Source organism: Selaginella moellendorffii, unplaced genomic scaffold, assembly GCF_000143415.4.
Source record: "Selaginella moellendorffii unplaced genomic scaffold, v1.0 SELMOscaffold_63, whole genome shotgun sequence".
Taxonomy (NCBI): domain Eukaryota; kingdom Viridiplantae; phylum Streptophyta; class Lycopodiopsida; order Selaginellales; family Selaginellaceae; genus Selaginella; species Selaginella moellendorffii.
This window is the reverse complement of record NW_003314324.1, coordinates 368356-389193: the sequence shown is the minus strand read 5'-3', so window position 1 is coordinate 389193 and position 20838 is coordinate 368356. Positions and strand designations below refer to the sequence as shown.

At 47.2% G+C, this 20838-nt stretch overlaps 6 protein-coding genes across 7 annotated transcripts; 1 reads left to right on the top strand and 5 right to left on the bottom strand.

Annotated features, from left to right (window-relative positions):
* Positions 1–33: 33 nt before the first annotated feature.
* LOC112351559 (apolipoprotein N-acyltransferase-like) lies at positions 34–2363 on the bottom strand. The gene is made up of 3 exons (XM_024689640.1): positions 729–2363; positions 504–668; positions 34–441 (listed from the first exon to the last, which is right to left on the bottom strand). Exons 1-3 carry the CDS (start codon positions 1928–1930, stop codon positions 177–179), a joined length of 1632 nt encoding a protein of 543 aa, XP_024545408.1. The 5' UTR covers positions 1931–2363; the 3' UTR covers positions 34–176.
* Positions 2364–5900: 3537 nt separating this feature from the next.
* On the top strand, positions 5901–7558 carry LOC9644639 (lipid droplet-associated hydrolase). Of its 2 annotated transcripts, none has more exons than XM_024689658.1 (11): positions 5901–5945; positions 6002–6150; positions 6203–6231; positions 6286–6336; positions 6386–6436; positions 6502–6561; positions 6623–6705; positions 6788–6935; positions 6986–7036; positions 7089–7193; positions 7246–7558. In XM_024689658.1, exons 1-11 carry the CDS (start codon positions 5914–5916, stop codon positions 7399–7401), a joined length of 915 nt encoding a protein of 304 aa, XP_024545426.1. In that variant the 5' UTR covers positions 5901–5913; the 3' UTR covers positions 7402–7558. The 2 variants fall into 2 exon arrangements, with proteins under 2 accessions (XP_024545426.1, XP_024545427.1); XM_024689659.1 differs by having other exon boundaries at positions 7265–7380.
* LOC9644638 (cytochrome P450 704B1) lies at positions 7393–9987 on the bottom strand. The gene is made up of 6 exons (XM_002984537.2): positions 9172–9987; positions 8877–9092; positions 8518–8799; positions 8075–8452; positions 7818–8021; positions 7393–7751 (listed from the first exon to the last, which is right to left on the bottom strand). The coding sequence occupies exons 1-6, from the start codon at positions 9682–9684 to the stop codon at positions 7572–7574; spliced, it is 1773 nt and encodes a 590-aa protein (XP_002984583.2). The 5' UTR covers positions 9685–9987; the 3' UTR covers positions 7393–7571.
* Positions 9988–10550: 563 nt separating this feature from the next.
* LOC9644637 lies at positions 10551–12553 on the bottom strand. The gene is made up of 5 exons (XM_024689651.1): positions 12419–12553; positions 12225–12349; positions 11929–12167; positions 11323–11875; positions 10551–10889 (listed from the first exon to the last, which is right to left on the bottom strand). Exons 2-5 carry the CDS (start codon positions 12335–12337, stop codon positions 10748–10750), a joined length of 1047 nt encoding a protein of 348 aa, XP_024545419.1. The 5' UTR covers positions 12338–12349; positions 12419–12553; the 3' UTR covers positions 10551–10747.
* A 2934-nt stretch (positions 12554–15487) lies between these two features.
* LOC112351560 (protein SENSITIVE TO PROTON RHIZOTOXICITY 2-like) lies at positions 15488–17976 on the bottom strand. Its single transcript, XM_024689641.1, has 2 exons — positions 17882–17976; positions 15488–17635 (listed from the first exon to the last, which is right to left on the bottom strand). The coding sequence occupies exon 2, from the start codon at positions 17136–17138 to the stop codon at positions 15540–15542; it is 1599 nt and encodes a 532-aa protein (XP_024545409.1). The 5' UTR covers positions 17139–17635; positions 17882–17976; the 3' UTR covers positions 15488–15539.
* Positions 17648–20487, bottom strand: LOC9644634 (monocopper oxidase-like protein SKU5). Its single transcript, XM_002984533.2, has 10 exons — positions 20375–20487; positions 20117–20308; positions 19888–19997; positions 19501–19777; positions 19327–19444; positions 18885–19248; positions 18468–18836; positions 18334–18412; positions 18052–18263; positions 17648–17983 (listed from the first exon to the last, which is right to left on the bottom strand). Exons 2-10 carry the CDS (start codon positions 20252–20254, stop codon positions 17884–17886), a joined length of 1767 nt encoding a protein of 588 aa, XP_002984579.1. The 5' UTR covers positions 20255–20308; positions 20375–20487; the 3' UTR covers positions 17648–17883.
* Between the last annotated feature and the right edge of the window lie 351 nt (positions 20488–20838).

Below are 20838 nucleotides of genomic sequence, written 5' to 3'. Positions count from 1 at the left end.
AGGAGCGATTGAAGCTCTACTCAATGCAAGGAGTTCTCTAATGTGTCGGTCCCCTCGTATTACCGGTGCTTTATATACATTGGCCCACGCATTGGGCTCCACTGCCTGCGTCACAGGAATCTTAAGGTCGCATGTATTAGCGTCGGCAGCGTGTGCACGATGGATAGCGATCGCTATCACTCGCCCAGCAGCACGCAACTTAGCTCCGACTTCTCAAACTCCTTGAACGATCGGTCACCAGTGATGTAAAACACAAAGGCGGGCGGGGACTTGTCAAGGATGTACATCACTGCTCCAAGAGGGAGGCAGAGCATGGAGACGTGTACCGCAGCGAGCGCTGCCACTAGCCACGCGAAAAGGCAGCCATAGCTGGGGTAAAGCGTCCACGCCTTCCCAAGTATTGGGAGCGCCATGGCGAAGACCGAGTCGGAGATACCCTCCCTGTCAAGCGAAGGGAAACCAAAAGAATATCACAGCCGAACATTGATCTAACACTGTCGCACCTGTAGTCGAATGTCTGGAGATACGGATCGACAACCCCTGAAACGCCTCCCGTGGAGCATCGGAACCAGCTAAAGCCGTTCTCCACGACACGGAAGGCATCGGCCTCTTTCACCCGGGGGCCGGTTGCTCCCCAAGTCTCGGCTGGTTGGAGCATGATATCAATCCTGCCAAAGCACCACCAAAAACTTGGAACTCTAGGCTACCATACTGAAAGTTTGCTCTACCTCTTTTCCCCGGCCTGGCGCATCAGGTCTGGAAACTCGAAGTCGAAGCAAATCGCTCCTCCAATCCGGCCGAGCTCGGTGTCGATGGCAGGAAGAATGGGATCCCCCGGAGTGACATACGACTCCGCGAATGGAACCAAGTGGGCTTTCCTGTAGCTAAAACCAATGGAGCCATCGGGAAGAACGAGGTCGAAATAGTTCCCGACTCTTCCAGTGCTCGCGTCGTTGTACTCGTAAGTGATGCCAACGTAGGCGCCGTGCTGGGAAGCGATCTGTCCGGCTTTGAATTGGAGAGAATCCCTCTCCTGTTTGAGGTGGAGTTTCACAGCAGCCTCGGACCAGAGCACCAGTCGATCGCCGGCTCGGAGGCGCTGGTTCGTCCGGTTGAGCATCACATCCATGTCCTCGTAGACGAGGAGCTTGCCCAGGACGCAAGAGACCGGCACTGTTTTCTTCATCGTGAGGGCGATGTCCTTCTGGAAGAAATCGCCCGAGAAGACCGAGACCCTGGCGCTGCCGTAGAACAAGGTCGAGAGGGCAATGGCTCCAAACGCCAGGGAGTGGCCGCGATGCAGCTGCGTAGCACGCTTCTTGTCGGATTTGTCCATCTTGGGAAGAGACTCGTCGAGAACGGTCCTGTCGTGGAGAATCGCCGAGAACCACGCCATGAGGAATGCGATCCCATCCATCCCCCACACGCCCGCGCTCATCACCAGGGGCAAGATTGTCACCTGCGACACGGCGGGATGGAGGAGGGCTCCGACGCCGCCGAATCGGTTCCACAGGAACCACGCCGTGGTCCAGATCGACGCGAATACCAGCGGCTGGGACGTTCTTGCTCGATCAAAACGCTTCCTGTAGCCGATGCTTGCAAGGAATGGGAGGAGAAGAAACACCCACAGCGCCAGTGCCCAGATTATTCCCACAATTGGCACGCTGCTGGCCGTGGAGCTGTCCGGTCTCACCTTTCCCGGGAAGAATGCCAGGAACGCCAGGCTCGCGGCGGTGGTCTGGAGGAGGAGCGCCAGGAGAATTGTGAGCGCCGCGGAGCGCCATGAGCAAGAATTGCGCGAAATCCCTGACTTGAGGAAGAAATGCAAGAGGAGAAATGGCTGGAGCCAAGAACAAATGGCAACGTTTTGGAATCCGGAGAAGAAGGTGCATGCGGCCGAGAGAATGGCGAGGTGCAACGCCTTCGTCATGTCTCTGGCAGAAAGAATCTTCCGAATTTAGGGCAAAACGGTGTCCAAACCTTTTAAAGAGATTCTGACTGTGGTCAAAAGGGCGAAGGGTAGAGCTCTAGTGGAGTGGGCGGCTAAGCAAGAATGGGGCCGCATCCACCCCCCTCCTAGGCCCAGTTCTTGCGTAAAATTTACTTCCAATTAATGCGCTTTGAGATGCCATTTGATGGGTGGGCATTTGTTTTGCGATCACACATCCCACACATATTCATTCATGCATCTTTAAAACTGTTTAGGTATTGGGTGTCTGGTGTTGCACCAATGCTTGATTCTGGGTCGTCATCAACACGCAACTACCTCAACCGCTCTCCCTTGTACTCGCTCACCACCAGCTAGATTCTCAAGACCTTTCCCAACTTTTAGGATTACTGTGTTTCCATAACCACTTGCAAATTCCCCTAAACCATACCAGTTAAGAGGTACACTCCAAACAAGACAGTTAATCACAAGACCAGATGTCAACTAAGCTCCTCTCTCTCTCTAAAAACAGAGAATGTTAGAAAAATAGTAATTCAGGATCAATTCAGGTAATGTGAAAGAAATATCAGAAGTATTTACTTCCTTTTTGTCCCTTTTTAAAAGGTCAATTGATAAACTGATGCATAAAGCTATTTAATTCGTATGGAAGAGAATTGTCCTCTAAGTAGTAAACTCCCACTTGAACAATAGGACCAATGTACACAGGGTTTTTTTTAATTTTTTTTTTTTGTTTTTTCTCTTGTTTGACCTTGATGAAGTGAAGGATTTATTCAAATACATTGAGTGTTTTTGTCGTAGTGCAGGTGAGGACATGCTTAGGTAAGTAAGCTGTAAGAAGCTGATCTTTATCATAGGCAATCATCTTGAATATATATTGTAAGAAGCTGATTCTTTATCATATATTGTAGAAAAACATTGAAGTGGGTGAAGAAGACAAAAAAAACTCATTTTTTGTTAAACACCAAAAATGGTTAAAGACATGTCAACACAAGTCAAAGGCAAGGACATAAAGTTAATGATACAATGACACAATCGAGTTTTTAGTTAGGTGATGAGAAACATGCATAATATAGTTTAAGTTAGTACTTAACAAAAATTGTCTAAACCTCTGTTATATAACTATATCCTTATGCATTTTTTCTAAATATTTCATTTATTATTTAATTAGTAAAAATTATTTCTTTGGGAAATTTTATTTATATTATAAATTTTTTATGATAAAATTAAAGTATTCTTTTTTATTGACAGTTATTTTTTCTTTATTTGCTTTTTCTTATTATTCAATATTGGCTTTAGGTTAATAGATTTTATCATGCTCTACACCTTGATCACAAGGATGACAAAATTTTACTTTTAGATCGTAATATACAAAAAAATTTCCTCCATGCAATAAATAACACTTTTTTGAAAGTTTGAAATTATAATGAATTGATCATTTCAATTTTTCTGAGCTTTATTAATAAATCTATTCAAAATCTCTCTATAAAGTGTTTGCATACTTGATTTAATTGAGTTTAGAATAAGATATTATAATTTTTCTTCCATATTAAAATTTATTTTAAGTGTGGTGAAGGCTTTTGGAGCTTTTTACCATTTTGTAAGTGGTTTAAGTGGATTTGTTTCTTGTATAAAATAATATATAAAATAAAAAACTTTCTCATGACAAAAACATGATTTTATGTGGTAATAATCATGAAATTTATATCTAATATGTACTTACTAATTCTAGTATGGTAAGCCATTTATTTTTTTGGGGGAAGGGTACTTGGGGTGGCCAATTTAGCAAGTGTAAGTGTGCAAAATATATATAAAAATTTACATGTGTGCTTAAATTTTTATAATATATATGTGTTACTCACAAAATAATATTTTAAACACAACTTTTTTTATAGGTGGGCATGTATTGGTGCTTGCTGCAAAATTCAAGTCCATGCCATATATGTGATTTTTGTGCTACACAAATTCTAACATTATATCAAATTTTTTAACATATTAATAAGCTTGTGGGTATGAGTTTTTTCAACATGCAAGCTAGATCTTGAATGTCTTTAAATGTCATGGGTTGTGTTTGCCATTATTGCATATTTAAACTACTTTATTAGTGAGAGTAATGAAAAGTGTTTTGCATATTAAGCACAAACTTAACAAACTAACACCCTCAAATTATTATAATGCTAAAAATATGTACATGTGATTTAAAATACAAAAAATTAATGGAATTAATACTTTACTATAGTTATAGTAAGATCCATTTACTCACAGAAAAACCATTGCATTCAATGCCCTAATCATCTAAAAAAAGTTTTATACTCGCATTTGTGCTCTAATTGATCATGCTCGCGTTTATGCTAATAAATTGCTACCTAGATTAAGGTGTTGTGCAGCAAATAAGTCACAATAAATAAAAAGCATTTACAAAAGTAATTAAAGCACCATGTTTACATTAGTGCATTGTGCCTCCACGAGAAATGAAAAATAACCACATGGAGTGAGATGTGCAAAAGATAAGCAAGATTATCACAATCAAAAGATCATAAATTTACACTCAATGACATAAAAATGAGATAGAAAAATTTATGTATTTTTTCTCTTGTTTGACCTTGATGAAGTGAAGGATTTATTCAAATACATTGAGTGTTTTTTGTTGTAGTGTAGGTGAGGGCATGTTTAGGTAAGTAAGCTATAAGAAGTTGATTCTTTATCATAGGTAATCATCTTGAATATATATTATAAAAAAACATTGAAGTGGGTGAAGAAGACAGAAAAAGACTCATTTTTTGTTAAACACCAAAATTGTTAGGCATTAGCTTTTTTTAAGACATGTCAAAGGCAAAGACATAAAGTTAAACAAATAAGACATATCATAGGCAAGGACATAAGGTGTAAAATTTTTTATAGGTGGGCATACGTTGGTGCCTGCTACAAAGTTCAAATTTGCGCTATGTATGTGATTTTTGTGCTACACAAATTTTAATGTTATATTAGATTTTTTAACATATTAATAAGCTTGTGGGAATGGGTTTTTTCAATATGTGAGCTAGAGCTTGAATGTCTTTTAAATGAGTTTGCCATTATTGCATACTTAAGGTACTTTATTAGTGAGAGTAATGAAAATTGTTTTGCATATTAAGCCCAAACTTAACAAACTAACACCCTCAAGATTAACAAATTATTGTAATGCTAAAAATATGTATATGTGATTTAAAATATAAAAAATTAATGGACTAATACTTTACTATAGTTATAATAAAATCCACTTACTCATGGAAAAACCATTGCATTAAATGCCCTGATCATCCAAAAATGGTTTTATACTCATGTTTATGCTCTAATTGATCACGCTTGTTTCTATGCAAATAAATTGCTACCTAGATTGAAGTGTTGTGCTGCAAATAAGTCACAATAAATGAAAAGCATTTATAAAAGTAATTGAAGCACCATGTTTACATTAGTGCATTGTGCCTCCAAACCATGAAAAATGAAGAATAACCACATGGAATGAGATGTGAATAAAACATGTGCAAAGGATAAGCAAAATTATCACAATCAAAAGATCATAAATTTACATTTAATGACATAAAAATGAAATAAGAAAACCTTGCTAGACTTACAATGACATTATATTATTTGAGATGATGTGGCATCAATCTTCTATAGTAGTCTAATGTGTTATATCCCATGCATATATGGCATATCCCATAACAAAAATATTATACATATAATTGCAAATTGAAAAGTGATTATATACATAATATTTTTGGATGCAACTCAAAACAAAAAATATAAACTCCCATGCACAATCATATATACATTAGGTTTTTGAGTGAGTTTTAATAAAAGTTGTAGAGTTATATTATTTTACTTTGTGTGACATGCTTATTGCCATGATTTTTGGTGTTATATTCTAGAAGTTTGAGTGTAAATAATCGATATTCCAGAAATATTCCAAAATTTAGGGCAGAGTTATGGCGGTCTGTCGAGTGGAGAGCGTTTGTGGGTAAGCAGTGAGCGCTTTCTCTGTTTGCCTTCCTCAAAGCTTTTGGGGCTTTTCAGGCATGCCACAGAGCTGCTGGAGCTCAAACCTTATTCCATGCCTCGGCTTCACATTGTCTTTGTTCCTGGGAATCCAGGCATTGTGGGTTTTTACAAGGATTATCTCGCTGCTCTCTCCAAACACTTTGAAGGTGCAGCTTCCATCACAGGTGAGTGACTGAAACTTCCATCTCCACATTCTGATGAATTCTCTTGTGGCAGCCATTGGACATATCGCGCATACCGCTCATGTAAAAATCTAACTTTCCCCGCATTCAAGTGTTTGACACAAATTCGTTTCCCAGGACTATGAGAAAGGCAAGAAATTTTCTTTGCAGCAACAGATTGATCACAAGGTGAGACTTGAGTCTCATCTAGCAACAGCTCTCAAGTTTTCTCTTGCAGGCTGGGTTTCTGGAAGAGCGATATATAAACTCGGACCTCCCAACAGTCCTGGTAAGCTCCTCAAAAGTTAAAAAGGATGCTTTCATATCACTTGCTGATCCTGTAGAGCTTTCAAGGTCGGCCACTCCATTGGCGCGTACATAATTCTCGAGCTCCTTAAGAGATTCCCAAACAAGGTTTGTGTGCTCCCATCTTTGCAACAAACAACACACTTTTTTAATGCTTTTCTTCGTCCAGCTACAGTGCGTGATCGGCTTGCACCCCTTTCTGAAAACAAATCCGGACTCCCTGAAACAAGCGGTGCTCAAAGCGATTTGCGAGTAAGTGTAAGTCAGTGACATTCTTATAGTTTCTTACGCTCGTTTTTTCTTTTTTTCTTGTCCTTCTTCTTTATCGATACAGGAGCTCATTGATGCGTGCGACAGTGAGCTCACTCGCAGGTTTACTGGGCCACTCTCCAGCGTGGATTTCCAGACGGCTTGTCAAGGCTGTTGTGGGAAGGGCCTGGGGGCCGTGCGCAGTCGACACAACCTGTAAATACCTTCTTCGGGTAAAATTCTTTCTTACACTCTGTGCTCCAGTTTTTAACTAGGACTTCAGAGCTCCATGGTTGCCAACTTCACGTACATGGGGATGACAGAGTTTGCAAAGGTACGCAATTTGTTGTCATGGTTTTCAAGGTTTATTGTTTCTTATCATGCAGCTCAAAGAGGAGGTCGATTGGGACTTTCTCAGAGAGAATCACAGGAGAGTCTGCTTCTTGTTTGGGATAGACGATCATTGGGGTCCCCTGAGCTTGCTGGAACAAGTGAGTATTCTTCTTTTAGCTTCTTAGAATAAGAGTTTTTTTTATTCATCAGGTCCATGAACACGTCCCAGGCTTAAAAACCGCGGTGGTGCAAAGCGAGGACATCACACACGACTTTTGCTGCACAAAGCCTGGCTCGGAATGGGTTGCTCGTTTCACCGCCGAGAGAATTAAAGAGGTTTTCGGCGATGATAGCTTACAAAAGTAACGAGCTTTTCTCGTTTCTCATTCCTCAGGCACCTCTGCGTAAGAATTTATCCCGATGAACTATCGAGGGTGGTGTATGCACACAAGCATGCAAAGCTGCATCGATCTCGTTATTGCAACTAAGGCCTAAAGGATGAATAAAGAATCTCCAGCGCTTCCACACTCTTTTCTTCACTCCCTTCTCGTGACTTTGGCTTGGACGCCATCGGCAATGTAGAGCACTGCCATCATTCTATAGTCGAGGCTCTGGCCTTCTACCAGGCTGAAGTTAAACAGCTTGAGCAGCATCACGGTGGTCATCTTCATTTGAAGATATGCCGAGTCCTTTCCCAGGCACATTCGTGGCCCGGCCTGGAAACAAAAGAGTTCAAGATGATAATCGAGAACAATCAACAAAGTTCTCGAAGAGAAGTTTACCTGGAAAGTTGTGAATTTGTATGGAGATTGCGGTTGATAGACACCACTCGAGTTGAGCCACCTCTCTGGCTTGAACTCGGTAGCGTCGGGTCCCCATATGTGTTCCAATCTTCCCATGCTGTATGGAACGTAGCTCACGAACTGGCCTGCTCGGACTTTCGTTCCATCCGGGAGCGTGTCATCCTCGATAACTTGCTTGGTGTCCTGCAAAGAGAAAATTTGGCGTGAGTGAGATCTCGAGGAGTTTGTGTTCTTACGAGAGGGACTGCTGGATAGAGCCGGAGAGCTTCCGTGAGAGCGGCATGCAAATACTGCATCTTGTTGAGCGTCTGGTAGTCCAGCAGCTCCGCAAGATCCAGGATCTCCTGCTCCAGTCCATAGTCGAAGCTGCTGCTCCTGTCGGAAATCTTGGGAATTTTCTGCTGCTTGCTTCCTAGAACCTGGGAGACTTCGGCGACGATTTTGTCCGCCACCTCCGGGTGCTTGCAAAGCTCGGAGAAGAACCACGAGAGCGTCAGCGCGGTGGTGTCTCGCCCCGCCACCATGAAGTTCATCACAACGTCCCTCAGCATCTTGTCGGTGTAGGCCTCTTCGCCTTCCAGCACCATGAATCGCGATAGCAAGTCCGCTCGAGCCTGAGAAAACAAGGATCAATGCAATTCACGCTCGAATTGAACTGGACGATTGTAACGTTCTATACCTCCGAGGATAGTCTCTTCATCTCCTCTCGCCTCCGGTTGATAACTTGGTAGAGAAAACTGTCCACCACTTTGAGGCACTGCGCGAGCCGGGCCTCCGATCCAATGCTCGCGGCCCTCTTGATCTTCCAGAAAACGTCCACATATCTCCGGATGATGAGCCGCATTGCCTCGTCGAACGCGGCCGCGAATGGAACAAACGGCAGATCCGGCGACAGGCACCCAACGCCAACTCCAAACCCGACCGTGCATATCGAGTCCAGTGTCAGCCTCATGAACAGATCCTGGTCGAGAGCGCATAATTCGCATCCAGACAAGGAGTTAGAGGTGAATTCACCACTAGAGAGTTATGATCTTCTACCTGGAGGTCGACTTGCTTCCCGGAGCGCGAGGCCGAGTCCAGCACCTTGACCAGCCGCAGCGCCTTGTCCCTGAAAGTGTGGATGCTGTAATCGCGCAGCTTGGACGACGCAAACTCGGCCGTGGCAACCTTGCGCTGGTGGATCCACCTCTCGCCGTCGACGGTGAAAATGCCTTGACCCATGAGATCCTCAAACCTCCCGCAAAGCTTGTCACCCTGTAAACATGGGTTGTTCCCTCATGAACAAAAGAAAGAAACTACGAAAGCAAACTGGGAGCTGGGATCTGGGATCAACCTTGGGGAAATTGTTGAAGTTGGTCTTGAGGATGTACTCGACGTTGGCCGGGTTCGCGGTGAAGGTGTTGTTGATGGTGGCCATGGGGACGGAGAAGGTGAGCGTCTTGTTGAAGTAGCCGAGTAGCCAGTCGTGGAGCTTGTCGAAGTTGCGGGCTTGCTCCACGATGCAGCCCAGCAGCGGCCACGTCTTGGGCCCGGCCAGATGCCGCTGTCTCAGCCTGTGGAGAAACACCCACCAGGCCAGCAGCAGGGCGATGCTAATCATCCAGCTCGCCGATCCGGAGCCGTGGGCGATGACCATCAACAGCGAGGAGGAGGAAGGGGATGGAGAAGCATCGATGCCACTCACTTGGATGAAGTTCTTGTCTCCGACACCGCTGCTGCTGCTACTGCTACCGCTGCTGCTGGAGTTTATCTCCATCGCACTCCAATACCGGATGATCAATCCAAAAATCCTGCTCGATGATCGTGGGCGATGATCCAAGGATGACGACTGTGTCCACCACTGCATGGACAGGCCCCGGGAGCAAAAACGAGGTAAAAGAGAAGCTGCTACTTCTCTCTCACTTGTCTTCGCGCAGAGTGCGTCTACTTCGCTTCTTTAGTCGGCGGCTATGGAGGAAGCGGAGGGGAGAGAATATGCCAGGGATCACGCAGGATGGATGCACTGCGTTTAATGAATGCCGAGAGGGGAGGTGAAAGACGTGCAGGGTTTTATAAAGGGTTCAAGCTTCGCGGTGTACGAACGCGGTCTGGTCTTGTACGGCCCGTGATATAATCAATGCATGACGACCACAAAGCTAAACACTGTGGATCTTTTTCTCCATTTTCTGCTCTTCTCTTCCAGTTTTTTGCTCTTTATTTTCATGCAAATGCTCCATCTTGGGATGAATTTAGTAGAAAAAAACGTAAAAAAGAGATGAAAAACTAAAGGAAAAGGGTCGATACCTCTCGCTTTCAACAATGAAATCACGAGTATAAATGCCACCACCCAACCCCTTGCTCATGAATTCCCAGAAGCTGTCCCATTTTTCCCATGTGGAATTTAAAGATAAAGGGGAAAAATGGACTCATTCCTTTTGCCTCCAAACATTCTTATTTGAATAATTATCTACATTTATAAAAAAAACGTATTTTTTTTTAAATTTCTTCAGGTCAATATGTAGCATGGTGTTTGCCGAGTGAGAGCATTTAAAGCCGTCTTGCCAGCTCCAGCTCTCGTCGTCGTCGTCTTACACTTTTTTGTATGCTTTTCCTGTGGTGCGCCTGGTCTTTGTGCACTGCTAATCTCGTTCGTTTGCAGCTCTGAGCACATTCAAGTTCTGGGCGGCAGTACGAATTCCGTGTCCATATCAATTTCTCCATCAAAACCATATGTCAATCAGATCAAACTTCTCACAAGTATCTTAGAATGTGTGACATATCATTGCTTTCGTTTTCTCTTGTTTTTTTTTTCTTCGTTTTACGTAGTTTGTACATCCGGTGAAGTGCTATTCTTGTCTGGAGATCTCCTTGCAGGAGGTGATCGTATTCTTGGAGCGAGCGAGAGTGGAGTGAAAATAGCGAGCAAGCTATCAGCCATAGAACCAGAAGACGGCTGTGAACGGAACTCTCCACAACTGGCCTCTGGAAAGCTTGCCTCTGGGACTCTTCTTGTTGGGGAGACCACCTCGAGTTGACAGCATTTGCACGGCCTTTGCGTTCTTTAGGAGCGAGCTGCGTGGCCATGAAAGGAAAAGAACTTGTGAAACGTCTCAGGAATTACTCTTATGGAAACTAACATCGAAACGAAGTAAAGTCTAAAAACACACCAGAAAAACCATAGGAACGAACTCAAACTAGGTCTGAACAAAGAACTCGGAGAAATCCAAAACCATGAACAAAAGTCTTCAAGCAACAAACTAGAAGAAATCCAAAACAATGAACAAAAGTCTTCACGCAACAAACTAGAAGAAATCCAAAACAATGAACAAAAGTCTTCACGCAACAAACTAGAAGAAATCCAAAACCATGAACAAAAGTCTTCAAGCAACAAACTAGAAGAAATCCAAAGCCATGAACAAAAGTCTTCAAGCAACAAACTAGAAGAAATCCAAAGCCATGAACAAAAGTGACAAGCGAAAGAAGAGATCGAAGAAGAAGAGCTTACTTGGATCCCGTGTGAGCAGTGATTGTGGTCGTCAACCACGGAAGGCTGCTGTTCGAGACGCTAACCGGAGGCATGGTAACTCTCCCCACGACTTGGACGCCATTTGGATTGGAGAGATCCCAAAAGTGCGTTCCATACGACTCGCCCGCGCCTCTAGCTTTGATGTAGTAGCTCCCCAGCTTCTTGCCGCCGGGAACGTCGTAGAGCTTCGCAAACGCGTACCTTTGCTCCCAGCTCTCACCGTTGAACAAGTAGAGGACCTCCCCTTCGCCAAACAAGCTCTGGACCGGCTTCACGGACGAGGGCACGACGAGCGAGTATGGGACGCTGGGTGGCACCACGTCTTGCCTCCAGAACTGATACTCGGCGTAGAATGGAACCTTGAGCACTTCGTGAGGACGCTGGCACGAGTTCGTCATTGGCACGCCACCTTGCGGCTTGAGACGCTGGATGTAAGAAACCAGCCCGCTCTGGCCCTCGAAGTGGTGAGAGGTTACTTGCAAGAGAGCCTCGGATAAGCTCCCGGGGATTGGATACGAAAGTATCACCTTTGCTGGAATCAAGAGAAAAGTTAGAACTTTGCTAGAACTTCCAGAACTTCTTTACCAGTAACAGCGCTCACACGAGCTCCAGACTCGATGGCGTCGGCTGGATTGTTAAACAAGGTCCAAGTTCCCTGGTGCTTGGAATTGGAGTTTGAGTTTCTGGAGAAAGAGTAGGCGCCGATTATAGTTTTGGAGTCGACGGTGCTGAGCAGGTCGGCCGAGGCTGCGGTTAGCTCCCATTTCTCGCACGAGCACTTGTAGCTATGGTGGCCATTCGAAGTCTTCACTCTCATATGAGGGCTGCCAAGGTTCCAACCAGAACGATAAAAACCAAAACCGAGTTACTCAAGCTCTTGCCTGTTTCCAGCCGGTGGTTTAAGGTACTCGTCCCAGCCATGGCCGTGCTGGATCAAAGAAAGCACCAAAGCCGCCTGGAGAAGACCCAGCAACATCAAACTCCCGCGCTTCATGATCCCCTGGATCTGCATTGCAAGCTCACATTTCGATTCCTCAAATACCAGAGATCGCCCACCAAGATCTTGCGAACTTACCGATCAAGAGGGACCCTGTTCCTGGCAGAGGGACCAGACTAGAAGACGATTGCTAAAAGTTTGAGAGCTTGTAGCGTCGATCCAAAGAACCTACCACCCCTTGCGCGTCACAGCGCCGCTTGTCCAGCAACATTATGGATATCCCTCAGAAGACGTACGGTAAGATCCGTATGAGGACACGCTGCTCGATGTGATTGGCGTTCATGGCTTTGCGTCTACTCATGGAATATATTTTTTTCTCTTTGGATCCAAGCATTGACTCCTTTGCTTTGCATGGAAGGAGGGCTCGATTCCATAGCTTTGAGTGATTCACTCGTTACACTTGGGTGATTAGTGCTGCCAGTTAATCCTGGATCTAGACATATACAAAAGAGTTAAAAAATCGGTGGTAAAGATGATGATACTGATATAAACCTGTCACAGACAAGGATGTTTGTGAGTTTCTCGAGTGGAAGTTCACATCACTCACCTCAAACAAGATATCCAGTTCTTCCATCTAGTACCCAAAACTCCAAAAATTCGACTGATTGATTCGCTCCCCTCGCAAGACTTCACCAGTTGGTGCCTCCGACGCCACCTCGCATCTCTGCAGCAACCAGAATCACGTAGATCCAAAGCCCATGACCCAAAACCAAGAAGATTTTTCTTTGGTGAAAGGAGTCTAGAAGAACCTTCAAGGAGTACGTTTCCTCCGTGTCCATATAATGTGGCTGTAGAGGCCACTGTCGCTGCTGCTGCTGCTGCTTCTGCTAGCGCTGGATCGCTCGCAGCGCTAACAGTCGCTGATGGCGCCATGGATTTGGCGACGAGGTGATGGGACGCGGTGGAAGTACCACCGAAACTGGACGAGTCTTGTTGTCCAGCTTCAATGCCTCGGTCGTGAAGAACACCCTTGAAGATATGGCCCCCGATCCTCACCGTTGTCTGGTACGCGTACTCGTCTTCGCCGTCCTCGACGCTGGTCAACTTTACGCATCGAAACACCGCCTGCGCGCGCACCTCGGCCGGAAATGCGGCTGCCCAGAAGCCAGTCAACGAAAGTCAAGCAGGTAAGACACCCCGATCAGGCTCGGTCAAGCCCGGTCAAACCCCAAAACTTACCCGAGATTGGCGTGTCCGAGTCGTGCTGCGAGCCGGAGGAGGATGCCGAGGCCGTGGAACCCACGAGCCGAAAGCCGCCACCGCGGGCACGTTTGGATCGCGGTAGCCCGCTGGATTCGTGATCGTAGGAGGAGGAGTCGATCATCGCGTCGCCGCCGGCGTGCGCGGCGGCGCCTCGATTTCTCCTGTGCGCCGCGGGGACCCAAGTGCTCTTGACGTGGGTCTGGCAGTCGAACGAGCGGCTCTTGCAGCACGTCCGGCATCGCTGGAACTGGCAATCCTTCTTGGCCTGGTTGCCGCATTCCTTGCATGCGCTGGTGGTGTTGGTAATGGTGGCGGCGGTGGAGGTGCTCGCGCCAGAGGTGGCGTTGATGTTAATGGCGGCGGTCGTTTTGTAGATCCTGTATTGGGGAGGAGCGATGATATCGCAGCTTGTCGGCGATGGGTTCCGATGGTGCTCCGAGGAGGCCGCGTCGTTGAAATCGTGCTGGATCGATATCGCTTGATGGTGATGAAGCGGAGGAGGAAGAAGCTGGGCCTCCGGGAGCCGCGAAGACCCGATGAATGGAGTGGCTTGGATTGAGGCCGTGGCCGCGGGCTTGCTGGAAGTCGATGCCTGATCCCATAAGTTTGGAATGTGGTGTTCTTGATACCGATCCGCCGAGAAGTCGACTCTAGAACTCGCCCTCGTCGATCTCTCCAAGGTGCTCCTCGGCCTATCCCGACTCAAGAACACTGCCTCGGCGGGAGGAACCTCCGGGTGATCCAGCCGATGGTGGAACGAAGAAGCAAGGCTGGAAAGATTTGACGACGCTGATCGATAGTATGCTTCCTCCTCCGCCGCCGCCGCCGCAGCTGATGCGCGCGATGATCCCTGCGCGAAGGCATCCCTGGTGAAAAACTCCCTTTGCTGGAGCACTGATGAGCGATGGTGATCCGGAAGATCGGCCGACGAGGAACTCAAGACGCCTAGCCCTGCTCCAGCGTTGTCACCCAAATGGAGTGCGTACATTGCCCTGTTCCAATTCCCATTGTCGCTGTTGGTCGCAATCGTGATGTCTCACGAGCAGCTGGAGCCGCCACTCGCGAACAAGCTGTGATTTTGATGGTGGATCCGATAGCCCATTGTGGGAGGAGCTGAGGTATTGATATCGATCAAACTCGCGAGCGGCAATCGATCACAAATGGGTCATTGGATCCTGCAAGCCTTGAGGGTGGCTGAATGATACAAGCTAAATCTATCCATGATACGACAGACCTATCAGTGTACTGGATTGCTTGTCCTCCTCGTCCAGACGCTGGTAAATTCTTCCCGGCGGACGGAGAAGAAGCGAGATGTGGAGCCGAGAGAGAACTAGGTAATAAAAGCTTGATCAAAGACAAAATCTATCTATGCTACACTCCTGCCAGTGGCAGAAGATTTGCGTGTGATGGGAATTCCCAGAAAGAAGATGGCAGGCCGCCAACGAAAACAACATCATCTTTTTCTCCTCCCTCCTTTTCTCCAACTGGTTTTCTGAGAGTATCCTCGAGATCTTTCTTGTTCTCTGGATTTGAGATTCTTCCTCTCCCGTGGCTCCAATTCCGACCGGAGCTCGGAAAAGAAGAGAAATCCTCCCTGGTTTGAAATGGAGGAGGCGAGGAAAAAAGATTTCATGAATGGAGGGCGCGAGCGCGAGCGCCTCTCATCGTTGGGGGTGTTATAATTATTATGGCATTCAATGCGTGAAACGTCAGAGGAGGAGCAGTGAGCGCTGTTAGATCGCGCGTTGACGTGTGCCGCCGGCGTATCTGGCAGTGAAGTGACCCAGAATCGCCCGTACTCTGAGAAGGAAAGAACCATGGTCAATTATAGTCAACGGCCAACGGTCAGTAAGTCAACCCTATTCAACGGCCAACGCCATTCAACAAAAAAATCTTTTTATTTATTTAATATTAGTAACAAGATGTTAGCATAGCGATATATAATGCGTCCACCATTTGGTTATTGTGGACCAGTCACACAAACCATCTCACATTGTCAATTCTTGCAGTCGAAGAAATCAAGGCTCAGGTATCCAAGGCTGTAGTTTTCACTGCTTGTGGTGGTGTTGTTGTTAGAGTTGTTGTTGTTGTTGTTATTGCTGCTGCTGCTCCCGGGGACAAGCATAGACCGACCACCACCACCACCAAAGATGCTGTTTGGATTCCAGCAGCTCTCCACAGAAGAAGGAACACCATCAACAGTTCCCATTATCTGGGACTTGGAATCCATCATGCTTGATGAGTATGGAATCTGCTGCATGTTGCTGTAGATTGAAGCTGGCGAGAGCTCTGCAGCCGATAAGGAGCTGCTGCTGCTGCTGCTGGGCAAGATGATCGGAGGCGGCTGCAGCGGCTGTGGCGGAACCATCATCATCAGCGGCTTGTGCCCGACGAAGAGAGAGATGTGGCCCAGGAGCTTGTCCTTCCGAGAGAAGGTCGTCCCGCAAGAGCACTGCCACTTCTCCCTCCCGCAATGCTTCTCGTGCGTCTTGAGGTCGGCAAGCACCGCAAATCGTTTCACGCGGCATCTGGTGCAAGTCAGGAGCTTGGGGCAGTGCGATCGTCGGTAGTGGTTCTTGACGCACAGCACCGTCTTGAGTGGCACAAACTTCTTGTGCTGCCTGTTGCGCTTGCATCCCAGATACGGGCAGGAGTAGCGCTTGGGTAGAAACTTTGGGCTGGAGACTTTCCTCTTGCCATCGCCGCGGTGTTCGTCGTCACCTTTGGGCCTGGCAAGGGCCGCCGGTGTCTTGTACTCGTCACCGTGGCCTCTCATGTGCATGCGGAGGTTGGCATCGCGCTTGAATCCCTTGCCACAAATCTCGCAGAAGTGTGTGTGCTCGGCAAGGATCTCCATGGCGTCGAGCTCGATCAACTCGTACGAGTCTTGGCTCTCCTGGAGAGATTCGTCTTCGTCTCCATCAACGATTGCAGCCGCCGCCACACCCGCATAGAGATTCTCCACTGGAGTCATACTCTCCGGCTTTGGAAAAATGCCTTGATAAGGCATTTGCTGCTGGTGGTTATAAGCCTGCTGCTGGAGAATTTGCTGCTGCTGCTGCTGATGATGATGATGATGGTAGACGAGTTCTTCCGGAGAGATGTTAAAGTAGCGATCGCTGGAGGGATTCGCAGCAAAGGAAGCACTTTGATGTTGCTCCTGCTGCTGCTGCTGCTCCAAGAACATACCTCTGGCCGTCACCAGGAGCTGATCCACGAGCTTCCCAATTTGCTGCTGCTGAGCGCCGCTGCTCGACTGGCCGCGCGCGCTGTTGTTGCTGCCCAGCATATTGACAACCATTTGGAGGTAGCCGATCTTTTGAGCCAGGCCGGACGGGAACTTACTGCCGCCACTGTTGCTCGCGCCGGAGGGACTGCTGGGCGGAGTGAGCAGTCCCTTGACATCCTCATCCTCGGCCGCAGCAGCACAGGCTCCAGCTCCACTGCTGCTCGAGGACCACGGCTGGAAATTCGCCGCGAGCAGGCTTTGCTGGTGCTCGGCGCTGAGGAAATCGAGGTTGAAGCTCTGGAAAGTGGTGGAGTTTACCTCTCCCTCGACTTGCCCGGCTAGAAGCTCTCCGTCTCGCTGCTCCATGAGCTCCCTTGAGCAGAGAAGAAAGATCCTCACTTCCACTTCCTCCTCCTCCTCTTCTCCTTCTTTCAATTCTTCACCTCTTGCTAAAGATTCCCCTTATCATGGATGGACTGGTACGCTCTCATAGTACAGGGAACTAAATGGAAACTTTCTTGTTTGCTAGTAACACCAACTAGCTAGCCACTGAGTGGTGTACTTCGCTGGATCTTAGAGCTTGTCATGGAATTAACCTCTCTATATATGAGAGGGACGTTGACAAACAAATTTTATGCGTTAAATCCACCACGAAAAGCCACGCGATCGCTCGTGACAACGGTTAATCTCCACGAAGCTTACCAATAATCATTAAGTTAAACAAGCCTTCCAAATTGTGTTTTCACATGCCGGCGCGTGAGGCCACACTCCAGCTCGTGTCTTAGTTTAATCAAATCCTTGCTTCTAGAACCAAAGTTTCCGATTCTCGTCAAAGAACGTCAAAACTGATCAACACCTTGACTCTACAAAGAATAGAAAAAAAGAGAGTACGAATTCTTCTCACAAACTTACAAATCATCACCAGAAACTTGGGAGAGAGGAGAGAAGAGAGAGAAGAACAAGCAAACAAAATGGTGGTTTCTTCCTTTCAGAGATAGATCAAAAAAACCAACACCCAATATATCTCTCAGCAGTAATGTGGCTCCTCAAACTAGAAAAAAAAAAAAAATGAAATGCAAAACCGTCGGGTCAATCAATCCTCTACAGACCTCTAGAGCCACAGTAAGCTCAGGAGCGCAGCGCTCGCCAGAGTGAGCAATGTAGTCAAGGAGAGCTTCGCTGCTTGGGTGCCGGAGCTCTTGCGATGGCGACTGCAAAAGAACGATGAGATTGGAATGAGTATATGAACGAAGTTGAGGAGGTTGATTGATGTAAGTACCTCGATAGCGGAGCAAGATTTGCAAGCCGTCCACAATACAGGACGTTGTCTGGTTTCGGGAAAGCCGTGTTCTTGATGTTGTCGCTTGGATCGTTCACGAACATGTAGATTTCTTGGCCGAGATAATGGCGGACCAAGTCCTCTGAGCGTATGTTCCACAAGCCCACATTGTCCAGGGAGATTTGGATGGCCGTCCAGGAGCCAGGGAAAACCTGGGAAAAGCAATGGTTTAGAAAACAAAAACCAAGAGGCAGAAAGAAACAAGTTCGGGTCATTCAGTACCTGAACGGTGGAGCGAGATACAGCGTCCCATTTGTTGTACTGGCCTCTATCATTTTCAGTCCATTGCCCTGGTCCGTATCTGAAGAAGCAAACATCGATCAGCCTGTCGCATATGAAAGTTCCAACCTACATACCCGACGACGAATGCCGCATAGCCATCGACATGCCACGACTGGACTGAGTTGTTGTCCGGGTTTTGAAAGATGATCTCCAAGAAACCAGCGTACGTGGCGTTTACGACGGACGTCTGGAGGCCAGGAACGACGCTTCCAACTTTTTCTGGGAAAGAATTCAGCTTGTATAGGCCTGTAATGTTGTACTCGTCCGCGAGAAGCAGAGGTGTGGATGGAACTTCGAAAGAAAAACCATTGACCGCGAACCGTCGCTTCCCGGCAATTGATACTGCGGTACTTGTCAAAACGAATGTCTGTGTGACGTTGATCTGCCCATAGTGAAAAGAGCCTTGAGGATTTGGCCGAGCCGCTCCCGTTGTCAAGTTACGTCTGCGGTGACAAAGATTAGTCTTGGAAGTTTGAACAGTATACACATACCTGAGTTGACGAGCTTGATTTACGGACCAGCCCCCATCATAAATACTGGGCCCTTCGGGAAGGGGGCCATTAACCAAAGCCTTGGAGTCCAAATAATGGAGGACTCCAACACCAGTGATATTCGCCCACTCGGTCTCATTGCCCACAAACCTGGGGCTAGCAACGATGTAGTAGTCGCTAGCATTTGCAGTGCAGTTAAGAAGAAACGAATACGATTGTCCCACGAAAATGTCTATAGAGTCGTATGGTTGCTGCACAGTGTAAGACCCCTCGGTTTCCACAAGGTTGAGCTGGTGGCCTTGAATCCGAAAGTTTAGAGTCGTGCTCACACCCACATTTGTCACTCGAAACCGGTATACATGATCTGCAAGCACAGCCAAGGGAGTGAGTCAATGCTTCCATTTTCATTTTTATTTTCTCACGGAATCAATGAGTTTTGTACCTCTTCGCACAGGGATGGTTTCGTAATCCGTGGTTCTGTTGTAAGCTCCTTTCCCATTGATAAGAACACCGTCTGGCATCCCGAGTAAAACGCCCCTGTCTAGAGAAGCTCGCAATTCCTGCAGTGCCATGCCTTGACTTCATATTGCTAGGTGGATCATTAAAGAGCACATACCTTGTGGCTCCGAGTGTACCAGTCACCAATCATAACAACTATATCACCGTCTGGAGGTGCGAATGGCACCCTCACACCCGAGGCAGCACGCGGATTCACCCTCACAGACCCAACACCGCCAGCAGCTCTTTGGAACATCGTCGTTGGCCAGTAGAAGAAACTGCCAATTTGATCCTTAGCCGTGATGTTGTAGGTGAAGTTTTGGCCCGCCGGTATGGGACAGTTCGTTGCCGCAACTCCATCCATCCAGGCATTTCTTCGGTTCTGGATACCATCCCTGCGGAGGAAACTTTAGAATTCCACCCACGAAAACAAAGAATGTAGGCAAGCAAAGTCCAGATCTCTTGAGAAAAGAGAAAGAGGAGCTTTGATCTGTAGATCACATACCAGGTGAGTAGAAAGGGCTCATCCAGATTGTTCTGGACGTTGACGATGTTGATCCTGTTGGTGGTGGTGTTTAGCACTGGACCCGGGAACATCCCATTTATCACGATCACCTGAGAGCACACCAAACAAGAAAGGGTTTACATCACCGCCCAACCAACGAATCGACACAAAAAAATCCAAAAGAAAGAGAAGAAGAAGAGAAGAAGAATCGAAAGAAAGAACGAAGTACCTGTTGCTTGACGCCAAGAGGGGCCCGAGTCTCATAAGACACAACCCAGTCGAAGAAAGAAATGGGAGCGTCGGCCCGGGAGGAGTGCAATAACCCCAGAATCGCGAGAATCAGCAGCAAGAAGCGCGGCATTGCCATGGTATCCAGAATGGCTGCGATCTGACCAAGAAATCCAATGCCAGGAGCTCAGACCTGCGAAATCGCCACGAGAAACGAGAATGTGAGCGCTCTTATAGAACCTAGCATCATGTCACTCACCGCGAGGAATGCCGGTGACCTAACGCGCGGCCGCCATTGCCGATTGAAGACGCGAAGCGCGAGCTCCAAGCCGGGCTGGACAGGACTATACTCACAAGAAACAGAGGAAGAACTTGCGGCCACATCCATGCAAAAGAGCGTACCAATCTGGCGTTGCCGCGTGGCAACCCAGCCAGCCTGGCAGAATTATCCGCCAGGATGCTTCTTGGGGGACACGTGTAAGCATCCAGCTAACCGCTCGTGGACCTTGCTGGCCGCGGTCAGGTAGAGTTTACCGTTTGAGGAAACGGTGGTTACCAGACTGGTTTGTTAGCAGCCGCATTGAGCCGGATTTAAGTGAGAGCGTGGCGTCCGCCCAAACGGCTCGTACACTGGCAAATGGTTTTTTAACCGTTGTAATGGACAGAATGGGCGGTGGGGATCACATCCAGCGCAAATCCCAGCCGTTAACCGCGATTGTGGAG